The 15,714-nt window shown below is 44.1% G+C and overlaps 1 protein-coding gene across 1 annotated transcript; it reads right to left on the bottom strand.

The window, feature by feature from the left end:
- Positions 1-11,310: 11,310 nt before the first annotated feature.
- Positions 11,311-13,616, bottom strand: LOC133116544 (mid1-interacting protein 1-B-like). Its single transcript, XM_061226208.1, has 2 exons — positions 13,480-13,616; positions 11,311-13,056 (listed from the first exon to the last, which is right to left on the bottom strand). Exon 2 carries the CDS (start codon positions 12,576-12,578, stop codon positions 12,105-12,107), a length of 474 nt encoding a protein of 157 aa, XP_061082192.1. The 5' UTR covers positions 12,579-13,056; positions 13,480-13,616; the 3' UTR covers positions 11,311-12,104.
- Positions 13,617-15,714: the final 2,098 nt, after the last annotated feature.

Below are 15,714 nucleotides of genomic sequence, written 5' to 3'. Positions count from 1 at the left end.
GCTTGCGCTTGAAGGTGGGGAGGGATTCTATAGTTCTGACCTCAACGGGGAGTTCGTTCCACCACCGTGGAGCCAGAACAGACAGTAGTCGTGAGCGTGAGGTGGAGGTTCTGAGAGGGGGAGGTGCCAAGCGGCCTGTGGAGGCTGAACGAAGAGGTCTGGCAGGGGTGTAGGGTCTGATGATTTTTTGCAGATAAGCTGGGGAAGACCCTTTAACTGCTTGGAAGGCTAGCACCAATGTTTTGAATTTGATGCGAGCCATGACAGGCAGCCAGTGGAGGGAAGTAAGCAGGGGGGTGACGTGTGAGTATTTGGGAAGGTTGAAGACCAGACGAGCTGCTGCATTCTGGATGAGTTGGAGGGGTCTGATGGCAGACGCTGGGAGGCCAGCCAAGAGGGAATTGCAGTAGTCCAGGCGGGACAGAACCATCGCTTGGACCAGGAGCTGGGTCGAGTAGGGGGTGAGAAAGGGGCGGATTCTCCGTATGTTGTATAGGAAGAACCTGCAAGACCGGGTCACCGCCGCAATGTTCTCGGAAAGGGACAGTCTGCTGTCCATCACCACGCCGAGGTTCCTTGCACTGGGTGACGGCGTGAGTGTGGTATCCCCGAGGGAAATGGAGAGATCCAGATGGGGAGAGGTATTAGCAGGGATGAATATCATTTCAGTTTTACCTGGGTTGAGCTTTAGATGGTGGTTGTCCATCCAGCTCTGGATGTCCCTCAGGCAAGCAGAGATACGGGCTGAAACCTGCGTATCAGACGGCGGGCGGCGTATCAGACGGCTTTGTGTGGGTGACTAAGAAATAGACTTGGAGATGCAACATTCTTGGTAAAAAAGTACATGAAAGTGAGATTTTCCCACTCACACTTCTATCTGACACTTCTGTATAGCCAGTAGTATAGTATAGTAGTAGTAGATCAGGTCAGCTCTTCTACTCATATGGGTTTATGTTACATTTTCAGTTTCAAGACAGCCATCAATAAACAAAGGCTTTCTGGGGACTTTCCACTCATTTGGGAAAGGATTGGAAATCACACCTCTCTGCTATGACTTCATTTTCGAAATAAAGTTTGAAAGACTCAACTACAGTATCTCAGCATACATTGTGGCTTTGTGTCTAGTGCACTAACAGGGTCCCATACTCAATTTGGACAGATGAAAGGAGAATAATAACTTTATTGCAGATGTTCTTTTGGTAGAGTGCTCTAGTCTGAATGAACATCACATGATTGGCTCATGGTGTTGCGGGTGGTGTGGAAAGCGGTCTTTGCACCAAAGAAGTGTCTATTGAGTTCCCCCCACAGCACTAGGTTGCCTCTTTCTTTTGTGATTTGGTGTTCAGAATACTTCAGGATACAGAGAAATTGTCTATGTTCCTGTAAGAGGTTCTGTTGCATTGTAATGAGAGGGCAGTGTATTATGGCCTCCTTAAAGAACAGTGAGACTGACAGACACACACACACGTGTATGTGTGCGTGTGTATGTGTTGATAAGCTTTGGCAAAGGGAATGTTGACGTGGCATGCAAATGAAATGACGCAGACTGAAACAGAAAGGAAAAGAGACGGTAAAGGTAAATAGGATTTAAGCACTCAACAAGGTTTTCTAGCATCTCCAAGTGTGTGTGTGTGTGTGTGTGTGTGTGTGCGCGCAAGCAGGCCTTTGCTAGATCTGCATCTGAAATAAAGAGGTTTTTGCTTCAGGGGACACTTGAGAGAATTCCCACACTCGGTTTCCAAGGTAAAGGGTAATTAAAAGCTAATTAGGCGGTAAATGAAGGCCGGGAACCCGTGCTGAAATGCACCGTGCGTACGTCTCTCCTGCAGTCAGACTGCGCTCGCTCACAGAGAGATCAGCGTGCTCTCCTGCCCGTCAGACTGCGCTCGCTCACAGAGAGATCAGCGTGCTCTCCTGCCCGTCAGGCTGCCCTCGCTCACAGAGAGATCAGCGCTCCTGCCTGTCAGACTGCGCTCGCTCACAGAGAGATCAGTGCTCCTGCCCGTCAGACTGCGCTCGCTCACAGAGAGATCAGCGTTCCTGCCTGTCAGACTGCGCTCGCTCACAGAGAGATCAGTGCTCCTGCTCGTCAGACTGCGCTCGCTCACAGAGATCAGTGCCGCGCTCTAGTGCTGCTTGACATGCCACGTGCCGCTCGGCTCCCGCTTGAGAAATGGAAAATCATTTCACGATCACAGCCTCAATAAACATCACGGCGAACATAAATCCAGCGCTATAATTTTAATTAGGTTTCAGACTGCGGCGCAGTGATGTATCGCTATCAGTGCGATAAACGTGCGTGATGGCCCTAGCGCTGTGTGTGTGTGTGTGTGTGTATGTCTGTGTGTGTCTGTGTATGTGTGTGTGTGTGTGTGTGTGTGTGTATTGATGTGAGTGTGTGTGTATGTATGTGTCGGTACATGCATATGTCCATGAGTGGCATCAGAGTGTGTGTGTGTGTGTGTGTGTGTGTGTGTGTATTGATGTGAGTGTGTGTGTGTGTGTGTGTGTGTGTGTGTATGTCTGTGTGTGTCTGTGTATGTGTGTGTGTGTGTGTGTGTGTGTATTGATGTGAGTGTGTGTGTATGTGTCGGTACGTGCATATGTCCATGAGTGGCATCAGAGTGTGTGTGTGTGTGTGTGTGTGTGTGTGTGTGTGAGTGTGTGTGTGTGCGTATGTGTCGGTACGTGCATATGTCCATGAGTGGCATCAGTGTGTGTGTGTGTGTGTGTGTGTGTGTGTATTGATGTGAGTGTGTGCGTATGTGTCGGTACGTGCATATGTCCATGAGTGGCATCAGAGTGTGTGTGTGTGTGTGTGTGTGTGTGCTGCTGTCACTCCCCAGTGTCTAACGAGGCTGCGCAGGCTGGGCTGCTCGTCACCGCTCACCTGTCACTCACACGGTTTCCTTCACGCCCCTCCTGGCTGGGGCATTGGGGCGCTCAGAGGAAACTCCATTTTCTAACACCCCCCTGCCTCCCCTTGCGAGGAACGGGCAGAGAGTCCGAAACGGATTTTGCTCCGGGGGACAGGGCCTGCGGTGAGCCTCAGGCAACGCGTGCCCCCCCATCCCCCCCCCCGAGACCCCCCCATCCGCCTCCCCTCACATGAAAAAGTGCCGACGGGAGCTTAAGTGCTTTGCTGCAATCTGGGTGAGTGCAGGGAGGGCGGGGGGCGTTTAATAGGCCCCATGTCGCTGAAGCGCCAAAGCACTCGGTGCGGAGACCAACGAGGCTGTGGGGAATGAGATTTCAGAGCCGACCTCTCCATCTCTCTTTCTCTCTCTCTCGCTCGCTCGTCCTCTCCCTCCCAGTCTTTCGCTCCCTCTCTCTCCGTCTCTCTCCATTTCTCCCCCCTTTTTCTTCCATTCTCTTGTTCCGTCTCTCCTTCTCCCTCTCTCACACGCGCACACACACACACACACACACCCTGCAGATCAGCAATTACCGCACGTGCTCCCTCCCCTGCAATCCCGTTAGCCCCCTCTCCTTCCCCTCTCCTTCCCCTCCTTTGCGCTCGCTCATTTCGTCTGCCTTCCTTTTTCTCTTTCTGCTAGTCTTCCCTTTCCATCTTTTTTGTCATTTTTTTCTTCTCCATAAACAGTATCTCATCTCTCTCCATCTCTCTGTTCTTATCTAGCTTCCCCCATTTTCTCTCATTTCCTCCATCTCTTCAGCCTTCCCTCTCCTTTCCTCCTCTCTCTCTCATTCTCTCTCTCTCTCCTGTCTTTCCTTTTCATCTCCCCCTCCTGCATCCTCTCCTCTTTTCTGCCTGTATGCCTGCCATAGACTGCTGGAAAAATCCAACAGGTTTAACTTCGCTGCCATATGAGTTTCTCTGGTCAACTCACAAATTCCACAAATATGTTTTCAATAAACATTTAGACCTACTGTAAAGATCTGTAAAGATCCATAAAATGATTCAAAGGAAAGTTTATTCAAATTAAGTTCCTGAACATTAAATGTAAAAAAGGGTGAGCTTCACTTGAGCAAAAGCAGACATAACCAATGTCTCATAAATCGGTCAGGTTTTTTACGTTTTGTTAAACAACTTCGCATATGCTTATATTCTCACTGTAAATGTGGAATACTCAGTCATGACTGCAGGACCACGCCATTACTGCAGCGACCTCAATGCTGACAGTTTCTCTGGCAAGCCACCCACCCACCCGCACGCAGCCAAGCCCTGCTGTGATCCCGGTGGAGTCTTTCAGCTGAGCACGGCCATTACGGTGCTGGAAGTGTGTAACTGCTGCTCACAGATCACACAACTGTGCCAAACCAAAGGAGGCCCTCGCATCATCGCATCATCGCCATCACAGGGAACAGGACCGGCGTGCAGACCTCAAACAGAACCGGGGGTTTACAGAACGGAAAACCAGCCGACTGCACATTCTCAGTAGCGTGTGCCCTACCAGGCGTGGGTCAGATTTGTACTTTGTACTTGACACGCTTTAAGTCTTCAGATCCTGCGGATCTCTGAAGATTTTCAGGAAAAAACATGTTAGTAACAAACATGCTCAAACTTATGAAACAAGACTTTGATCCCAAAAATATTGAATTTTATATGGTCGGTATTCCGCAGAAATGTTGAATGCTGGCGGTGAATAGGGGGTATAGGATTTTAAAAATGATACAAGCGATGTAAGGGTCAGGTTTCTCGATCTATCTGTATATGGGTTAGGTCTATACCTTATCTTCCTCCCCTATTCTTTGTCCATCTTGTTCTATGACCACTGTTCTTCTGCACTGGAATCCAAGGCAAAGTATGTGATTTTCATGTGCAATGTTACTTCTGCAAAGAAAATATTTGAATGGCCGTATTTCCCAGATTTCATATGAATACGAATATTCACAGAAATAGGTGAAGGTCGACAGTTGGAACAAGCACAGCACACAGAATTAAGCCTCTGACAACTGACAATAAACACAGACTCTCTGCACCCCGATGTCTATTCACTCTTCATGGGTTTGATTCATGAGACAGACATTGCCTGGACTGGGTGAGAAATACAAGTATGCATATATAAGAAAATGCTAAATACCTTCGAAATAAATACATTGAAGCTGAAATCAAAATGCAGGCCTTGCAGGTGGCACAGAGGAACAATCTGTACAAAGAGTCAAGTAGCCCATATTATGTAGTAAGTATGTACGGATTGCACACATGCGAAATAAGAAATGATTAAAATACATTATTATATGCAAATATAATTACTGCTCATCCCTGATTACTGCATGGTGGCTCCATAGAGTTTCTGTCTTTGTGAATTTTGGGGCAGGCTCATTGATTGGTCGGAGATTCTCCGAGCGCTATTATCCTTTAACATATTGTTGTTCCCACAAGGATGTGTGTAGTCTCTGTGTGTCTCTACGAGGATCTTCAGGGTCAAACAGGCCCTGAGACAGCTGAGCTCCTGCTATCAGAGATACTGCTTGTTTTGGGATTGTAAGAACACCCTCTCTCCCTGAACCCCCACCTCTGTCACCTGCCTGCTGCATCTCTGCCTCCCAGTGCAGAGGCGGAGGAAAGACACACACACACACACTCACACACACACACACACACACACACTCAGATACACACACACACACAAACACACATGCACACACACTCAGACACACACACATTCACATACACACACACTGACACACATGCACACACACACACACACACACACACACTCAGATACACACACACGTAAAATCCGCACGTACATAAAGACACCCAAACTCAGAAGCAATGTGGAACCAGAAGTCTGACCACAGACTGACACCACAGACCTCAAATCAATGGGAGGAGCATGGTCGAAACAATTAACAAAGACTGCTCGACAAATTCTTCAGGTAATAAAGATCACAGGTGTGCAAAAAGTTTCACTTTTTTTTTTCCTCCAAGTCATTTGGGAGAGGCTCCTTAAGACATTTTATTACCTCAGAGTGAAGCCAGACTCGATTATTCTATTCAGTCATCCGTGACAGGTTTAAGTCAGTCATTTACAACACATTTTCATCCAATTCTGCTCTTCTCAGGTAGGGGTAATGGGGAAAAATCCTATATAACCTTGGCAGTCTCTTTCATAGCCGTCCTTATTAAAGAAATTCTTCAGTGGTGTGGCTTGCCATATCAGATTCAAAATGGCTGCATTGGGGGCAGGAACACAGCATACCCAGCAATCACGTTTTAAACATTGCCTTGGTTTAAAATAGTGAAACGAACTTTGGTGCAATATTGCAGGGGCATTATGAGAGTGTTATCTGATAGTGAGGGCACGCAAAGCAACATTGCACTCTAGACATTTCACCTGACAATCTCACACACACACACACACACACACACACACACACACACACACACACAGACAGATCCAAACACATGTATACAAAAATTTAAATAACTACATTGCTACAGAAACCTCCAAATCTTTTTCACGCAATTTTCAAATACTATCATTTCCGACTCCCTGCCTCATAAAGGCCCTTATAAAACTGTGAACTGTGCTTTACTCAGATGTTTTTGTGAAATGTAGTGTTATATTTTCACTATACAGTACTTTATAGCTCAGTGACTGCCCTGTGGCCAACTTATTTTCAATCGGAATTGAACTATAAAAATCTTTTGAGAAACATATTCCTCATTAAACTATTTGCTCTGGATAAAAAACCAAAATATTAATTGATTTGTTCAAACATAATATGCCATTTATTTAAAAATACTTTTTGAAAAAATACCTGCTGAACAGCAATTTAATTGATCAACAGAAGCCAACTCATTAATTTCATATAGCTTAACCATACACTAATAAAACTTTTTATTTTTGGCATCAGGTTCATTCTTCAACCATTCAACCATGAACATTTTAATTATGGTTAAAGTATAATTGTCTGCCAACAGGTAGAATTAGTGTAGCTTAAGGCAGAAAGCCCTTAAGTATGTAACTCCGTTGATGTCTGGATGCATGCCACCCAAATGTGTGATCTGTTACTGCTAGTGTTTTCATGTGCATTACTTTCTGTTAAGCTTTCTTTTGATGTTGAAATAACACACTGCTGATCACAGCAGTTAAGTGCCTACTACATGAAAGGGAACTTACAGGGTAAGAATATACTATATACTGTGTGTGTAAATACTGTAGTATCTTCAACACTGGCCTGTAGACCTAGCCCAGAGTTGCTGGAGCTCTCAGAAACAGCCTGGTGAATTACTTGAGAATCCAGCCCTGCTGTAAAATCCAGCTATGACCAGCTTGAGATACCAGCTACCAGCTGTTTCAAACCCTAGCTTGAGCAGTTTTTTTTCAGCAGGGAGGGAACCACACAAACATTACCCTGTTCCAGTGTCACACATTCTTGTATCATCTGTCAAAGTGCTGAGGATCACACGCTGTGTCAGCAGACCTGGGTCAGTGTGCCCTTCACAAGTTATGCCAGCTCCCTATCTGTTAGGAGATCGCACTGGGCACTGAAATGCTACGTACAAACCATTTTTCTACTTCAAATTGACAGCCGCAGAGACACGTGTGTCTAAAATGTTTGCATGAGCAGGAAACCTGGTATCATCATGGTTATATGATTGAAGTAAGCCCCTCATGTCATTTGGCCATAGGGCATTCTTTTTAATGTGCCCAATTGCTTGTTTTCACTAAAAATGTTTCACATTGTGAAGTTGCACAAATGCGCATAACAGGAAATGGGAAGGAGAGCGTTGCTGATTATGTCATTCAGTGCTGTTTAAATGACTGAGTGTCTGTTCTTCGAATGAGTGCATGCATTCTTTTGAGCAAGCTTACCGCATAATTTCTGACTGTTCTGGTCCTTTGTAAACAGAATTACTGCAGCATTTCCGACTTTTCAGGTCCTGTATGAAGGGAACAGGACTACTGCAGTATTTCTGACTGTTCTCGTCCTGTGTGAAGGGAACAGGACTACTGCAGTATTTCTGACTGTTCTGGTCCTGTAGAAAGCAAAACTTAAGGCATGCAATGTTTTTTCTTCAAAAGTGAAGTTGACTAACTTGTTTCATAAGATCTGCTGTCAGCAAATTTCTCCAGAAATCTAAATGCCATGAAAGTCACTTGAAAAACTGGTGTCTTACTTGATTTCATGCTTATAAACTCCATAAACTATTAATAGGTATATTGCAATTATTTTAGCATGCATTATTGACACATAGTACATTTAAAAAAAATGTATGCAAACAAGTATTGCATAGGTGGCAAATTGGTAATAAATTAACATATGTGATGTAAGGCAAAAAGTTTTCTTTTTTCTGAAGTAAATGTAGGTTCTAACAACTATCAGTAAACAGTAACACAATTCTGTTGCTTACGTAAAGCACATATTCCAACTCCATTTTGAAAATGAGTGACCTAATTGCTACATGCCTTCATAGGTTTATAGTTTTGGAAGATTATATAAATTAAATGAATCTACTTTAAAGGTTCTTTTTTTATTAATTGTACCTGTATGTGAAGCGACTCTGAGATGAAAAGCACTCTATTTATTATTATTGTAGGCTGAACTGTTCAAACCCTAGCATGCATGCACGCACACACAAACACACACACACACACACACAGACAAATGCGTGCAAACACACAGTCTGTACAGCATGAACTTCCTCCCAAACCCATGTGTTTGCGTCAGGAGGAAATGCAACTCAAGATGTGAAGACATCACATGTTCATGTGCTGTAAATATACTTCAGATATGTGTTGTGATAAGGATGTCTTTCTCTAATGCATTCTTGTTACCATTGCTTGACATGCACGATAAAATGGACGTGTATGGATTGAGACGGATCCTTAGCTTTCAGTTCTGAAAAAATCTAGCTAAGGAATGGTAATGACGCCCACAAGTAACTACAACTACAAAGTCATATTATCACTATAAAAATCTAGGTCAGCTTGCAAATCCTTTCACTGAGTGGTCTGACTTCTGCTGTTCACCTGTAGGCAATGTCCCACCTGTCAACTCGCCTGGCTTTTATTTACTTAGTTAAATCGTAAAAGCAGGGAAGGAAAGTTTCCGCGCTCATCCGGCCTCATTGCAGCCAGGCTTCTGTGGCCTTCGTACCGGCTAGTGGTTCATAAATCATACCAGCAGACTCTGACGACAGAGAGAAACGATAACCCCAGGCGGCTTTTTAGGAAATCTTAACAATTAGCATAATATTGCAGTGATTATGAAGTGGGACTGAAGGTGGATTCCTGCAGAGTCTCACAGAGAAGGGAGGGGGGTGGGGGGTAGGGGGGTGTCATGGCGACTGCAGTCTCAGGTGCCCTGTGCTTGATTTAATGCTCATCACGGCCAACTGCATTCTCCTCAACCGCCCGACCTCCACCAAGGCCACTGCGTCTACTGCCGCACGCTCGGGGCTTGATGAAAAAAAGCTCACCGCTGTTCTGTGACGCACAGGCATGACAAAAACAATCAGAGAGCCCGTAATTTGTATGAGAACTTGGGCATGCTGTTGTGTTGATTTTCAGAGCAATAAAATAATACAATTGAAAAGTTCTGCAGTACAGGTAGGAATGCAAAGCCTGATTCCACAAAAATGTGCAAAAGTGAAAGTACAGTTAGCTACAGAAATGTAGGTGGTGAATCTGCTTGCCTATAGAGGTGAGGTGTGACATCAAGTTTTTACTGCGTTTTTGTTCTGACTGATAAATACACAATATTTGTGCATGCAAGCATCGTGATCAGAGCACAGGCATGTATGGAGAATCCATTCAAAATATAAATTAGTCTCGGACTAGGCTTAATCTGTGTCTGCAAAACTGACCCTATGAGTCCTTACCCTCTGAGTCTTACTCGAATTTAAATGTCAGTTTTAAACAATCGCCTAGAATGTGCAAGTGTGCAATACACAGTGCAATGTGGGAGCTGAAGCCTTCATTGTCCGCGGATGATGCAAGCGCTCGCGTGTGGGCTGTGGAAGGCCTGACGGAGACGGGCGGGCCCCGGAGCGTACCGCGGCCGCCGGGGCCAGCTGCAGCCCTGCCAACAGCAGCCCAGCTGCGCCCGCGGGCTCGCCTTCGCCGTCGTCCCTGGCGACGGGGTAACCCAGTCTCCTATCTCCTCCTCCCTTCCTACGAGACGCAGTATAATGAGACAAAACAGTAACATATGCCGCCCCCCCCCCCCCCCCCCGCGCCTCTCTCTCCCCTGCTTGCCGATTAGCCGGTCTAATTACAGCGTCTCCTGGAAACAGCGTGCGACTCGCACTCGACTCGCTGACTGAGACGCACAGACGGACCGCAGTGTTCTGCGCCGTTTCTCAGGGACAGCACCACAGCAACCCACCTCTCTGTGCTGAGATGACTGGCGATAGACTAGGCTTTTGTTTTCTTCTTGACAAAGTGTACAGGACTACACTGAAGAAGATCACGTTATGGACTTCATATTTTGAAGTGGCCGAACTCACACTTTCCCTCACGGCCTCGTGAAACTTCCACGTCAAATTTTGGTAAATATTTTACTGATTGTTTGCACTTATGTTAGGTGGTCTCATTTGTAGATTCAGGCCTAGTAACCTTGGGCCAGACAAGTGCACTAAGACCAGTTTATACTCCAGTGACAGTGACTGACCTTTCGTATGTTTTTATAGTTTATTGCATGGCACCTTCATGGAAAAGGATGATATTGAAATTGGATTACAGATTCATCAAACCTTCTCCAAAGCATCTCAACAAGTGGAATCCCATGTCCGAGAAGTCAAAGTCATTCAAGAACTGACTCGGCTGGGCAGAGCCTGTTCTCATGAAATATGAGGCAGACACTACCTTCGGCCAGCAATACCAGATCCACACCTGCCTCCGGTGATTTGGCAGCCTTACATTCAGGTGCTTTGCATGTCAGTGCTTTGCATTGGCACTTCATTATACCTTTGCATGAACCTGATCAAATTTTGTTCATTTAAAGAAACGTGTTCCCTTCAACGCTAGATGCTTTATCCCTCAAAATACAGGCATGTTTTGATCTAAGGGTAGTTTAGTAATCAAATTTAGTAGTTTTAGTAAGGTAGTTCTACTCCCTCTCTGCTGCATAGAGCACATGGCCAGGAAGGACAGAAATGCTTCACGTGTGCCCTTCTGTAAGCTCTGATCCATGTATTAAAACACTACTAAGACTGGAACATTACATATTTTGCTTGTTTCTTGTATCTGTGTGTGAGTAGCAGTGGTGTAGAATGAGCATTGAATGGTCATGGATGTCTTTTTTCATGTTTCTTTTCAAATACATCAGAAATTAAAATCTTGTTCCATAATGCTCTCAAACTTCCACCCAAAAGCAAATAGTCTCCAATAATTTATCTTTTTTTTAAAAAGGTGTTTATTTTCTGTATACTAATTCTGGATACAAAAAATTAAACTTGTGCTAATATTAATAACAGCATCTTTGTAAATGTATTTACTCAATCTCATGGAACCATCAATACTCTACACAGCATAGAATTGTCATCTGATTCCAATTCACAGATTATTATTATTATTATTAATATATTTTAAGGCTTTGGAGTCATTGGCATAAGAACAATGGAAGCCTCCTCACTGCAATAACAGTCAGTTACAGTTGTTTACAGAATTGTGACCACCCAGCGTCATTAGACTAGCAAACTATAAGCTCAAATCTTCAGCGCACCCGCTACGGGAGATTTAGATCAAAAGTGCATACCATTAACATCTCAAACGTCAAGCTTCAAGTCACATACAGTAGTAACAGTACATATACTGACATACACACTGTGCGGTGCACTCACTGCTTAAATAAATTAGTCTACACATTTTGAATGCCAAGCCACCAAGTATCCCTGGTCTGGTACATGTTGTACATATAATAGCAGAAGTGCTGCAAAAAGCAGGAAACGTAACGTGGTACCAAGGAACAGCAAGCAGAAGCTACAAATCAACCAACCCAATAACATATTGTGTTTCCCGTTATTAAAACCATGCTTGAAGCACCAGCAGTTAAGCGTTGGTTCCCTTACGCCCCCCTGATCTCGTCCATTCAGTTCGTTGGAACTTCATCAGTCGCGCGAAGTTCGATTCCATTCCACAAAAAATGAATCCGATCATCGGATTTTAGCTTAGGCTACATCTGCATCAATGACCCCAACTACTGATGCCGATTTCCTGCTTGTATCTGTTGGTGAGGGTGTTCGCCTTCCGCGTCAGTTTGGACAGAACCGTGTGCAGTCCGCTCAGATGGTATTGGAAAAGTTTCTCCAGGTCCTCGCCATCACCTTCCTTTTCCATTCTGGAGAGATCCACTGCTGTGACGTCGACCTTCTCCTTCCTCCTATCCTCCCGCTGAAACACACCCCACTCGATATCGTCTCTGATGGACTTCAACAAAACGTAGTAACTATACACGTCCTTGTCATACAAGTAGGCACCCGGTCCGTTTCCAGCTGTCCGGACTGAATTTACCTTCTCCTCTTCGTCCTGCAATGGCACATCTCTTAAAAGACTGGGTACCATGACGGTCTGATCCATGTTGTTAACTGCAGCAATAAAGCGATTCATGGCATTGAAAAGGGAGTGTTTCTGGTTGTAGGAGTCGCAAATCTGCATCATTTTTCCGCGAGTGGGGTGAACTATTCAGTAAAAAAAAAAGGTGCAGTAGGCTACACTCCCACGGGTTGCAGGGGAACGGTTATAGCTAATTACCAACAACAGTAATCCCAGCTTCGACAATGCCGCTTTCCCGTCCTCTCACCTTCTGCTGTCAGGCGATGCACTAAGCCCCTTGCAAATAGGATTTTAGCGAAAGAAACTTGCACTGCGAACAGAACTAAGTTACGTTGCTGAAGCTGTGACAGCGATGCTTTCCGCTCTGTTCAGCCTGATCTGTGACGCTCGGTACCCGTCACACAGCGCTCTTTGTGTCAACCCAGCTGGTGTATGTGCGCAAGGTTCCCCTTTGTTTCTGTTTCAATGAAGTCGAGTTTGCATGTCCGCTCTTATAAAAAGGCTGCTGTATACCCAGGGGCGTTCCTAAAACGAGTCCATCCGCGTTTTTTTGCTTCCGAGGTAGTAATCAGACTCCAATGACCTGTAGTAACACCGAGAGATAACAGGTTGGTTGCCAGCTCTTAAACGTGACCAGGCACTGGCAATTGACAAGCAATGATGAATATAGCTAGGTAGGTCATCGCCTAATGTAAAGGGTGCGACACATCCAGCTAACCAAACCACACACAGCGAACTGGCTTATCCAAATATCTACATTACATTTTCACTTCAGTCAAGCAAGCAACATTTGATGTTACCTTGCCATTTTTAAGATATCGCCAGTAAATTTAGCTAGAAACCTTTCCAATTTAACCTAGCTAATGCGACATTTCAAATGGAAAATGTAGCTAGCTAGATATCGCCTGTATATTAATTTGACTGGTTAGCTTGTAGCAAATGCTAGCTGGATTTAACCCTCTTTGACATATACAGAGACAAATAACGTTACAGAAAATATACTCACGCTTTCAAAATGAGGAGTCATTTGTGTCCCATTTGTGTTCCGCGTTCAAGGGTAGCAGGGTGAAATTTGGTCAGATAAGCACTAGGCTATACAGGCGCTATTCTGTCAGCAGCAACGCAAGTAGACAGGAGCCTCATGGAGGAACACACTTTTGAATATTCATGAGGAACGGCATCAGCCCATAACTGCACGCCCGCTCTCAGCCAATCAGGGCTTTGCCGGTTGCTTTGGCTTGAGATTCTCTCCCAGCCAGATACTTGAATTTATGCCAGTAGGCGTTTCCCCGGTCTAGGGAGACAGCGATTATTTTCATAACACTAGCGTGACTGTCTATCGCAGGCCCTGGGGTGTAGGGTCGGGCTATTTTTTGTTGCGTGTGAGCTTTAACTTGTTCACATTATCGCAATTTCCCACATTATTTAAGAACTTGCAAGGAGCAAAAGTCAAGAACATTGCAGTGCTCTGAAGGACTGTGGTTGGTTTCCCCTGCATGGAAAGTAAATACATGATAATATAACACATCTTTTTACCCTTAAGGAAATCTGCTCTGCACATATTGCACATGCATGCCATGCATGATATAGCTTGACCAACATTAATGTTAAATCAATCAATCAATACTATTTTATTATACATTTATACAGTAGCTCTTTTTGCAAATAATTTGTCACAATACACTTCACCGTATACACTGGCCTAAATCACCACAAAGCCAGCCAGAGGCAACAGTGGAAAGAAACTCAGGGGAGTCCATCCTCCTCTGGCTGGCTCAGGGTGTGAGACAAGACATGATACAACTTGATCAAGACATAACCATAGTAGGTTGCTCTATATTAAAAGGCACTACCACCCATCAAGTTCATTGAAATCATTGGGAAAACCAGATAAGCTGCATCTGGAGAATGAGGTAAACTTGTTGCCTATAAGGTTGAGGCATATCTGACAGATATACTGGAGCTAGTCCATGTACTATATAGCCTTAAAAGTACAATAGGTAAGAATTTTGTGTTAAAACATGTTACAAGACCATTGTAAATCCCCTCCGGTTATTGAAAACACCTCACTGACATGTTGCCTCACCCTGCCTGTGTTTATAGTCCTTAAATTTGGGTTTCAAAATATACAGTTGACGGCCCAACGCTCTGTACTCATGTGCTTTGGGTTTTTAAAAATACACTACTGTTCAATTGATTTTGGTCACCTTGTCTTTTTCTAATTTAATATTTTGTTTTCTCTGTTTGTAATCAAACAATTCATATGTGGTTAAAGTGCATTGAATGGTTTCTCATTAATATTTTCTCCATTGAGTTCTACACGAAACTTTGTCAGGAGAAACAATTATTGTAGTATCTAATGCATATCTGACATCATTTACAGCTGAATCTAGTCCCACCCCCCAATTTCCTTTGTGATCCATTGAAATACAAATAATTTTAGTATCGCTTGTAGGACAACCTGAAAATAATATATCCAGACTCTATTGATAGGTCACAGAGATCAGGGTGTCATGGCATGCAATAGATATGCAACCAAATACAAAACATGAATTATTTGACATTGTTAGTTTGTCTCAAACATTGAAACAGGGGATTAGATATAAAAGGTGTTGTAATCACTACATGGTGAAACCAAAATGTATAGAAATACTTGTTTAATAAAAGATCTGAATCTGAGCTTTGACCATGTATGAATTGTTTGATTACAAACAGAGAAAATAAAATATTACATCTGAAAACAACAAGGTGACCTTGTAAACTTTTGAACGGTAGTATATATTTCAGTTTTAGTGCGTTTTCCATTGACATAGATAGTTTTGTCATCTACTATCTGCACAATGGCAGGGATAGGGCACTCAGAGGTTCATGGTCTAAAGTATACAGTATTTCCTCACATAGACTGTGTGAACAGATTAAATATACATATTGTGTGACCTGGGACCTGTTCCACAAGGCAAGATTACTGAGTTAGCTGGATAGAGTAAAACCCGGAAGAGCTCTTTGGATTTTTTGGGGGTTCCGGGTTTTATAACTCAGTAATCCTGTTTTGTGAAACAGGCCCCAAGTTGGGACCCATGGCCATTTGTAAATTATCTTAACATTGGCCTCTTACCCCCAGCTTAAAACATTATATTGATGTGGTCTGAACCAAAGTTAACTTAGTAATGCAACAGAGGTGTGCCAAGGGCATATATTTCAGTTGGGTATCCCAATGCTTCCCTGTCAGAAATTCTATGGT

The sequence above is a fragment of the Conger conger genome, chromosome 17, assembly GCF_963514075.1.
Source record: "Conger conger chromosome 17, fConCon1.1, whole genome shotgun sequence".
Lineage (NCBI taxonomy): Eukaryota > Metazoa > Chordata > Actinopteri > Anguilliformes > Congridae > Conger > Conger conger.
Note: the sequence above shows the minus strand (reverse complement) of the source record. Positions and strands in the feature narration are given on the sequence as shown.

What these genes read in the sequence shown, in the direction of transcription:
- LOC133116544 (XM_061226208.1), bottom strand. Translation starts at nt 12,578, where the DNA reads ATGATGCAGATTTGCGACTCCTACAACCAGAAACACTCCCTTTTCAAT.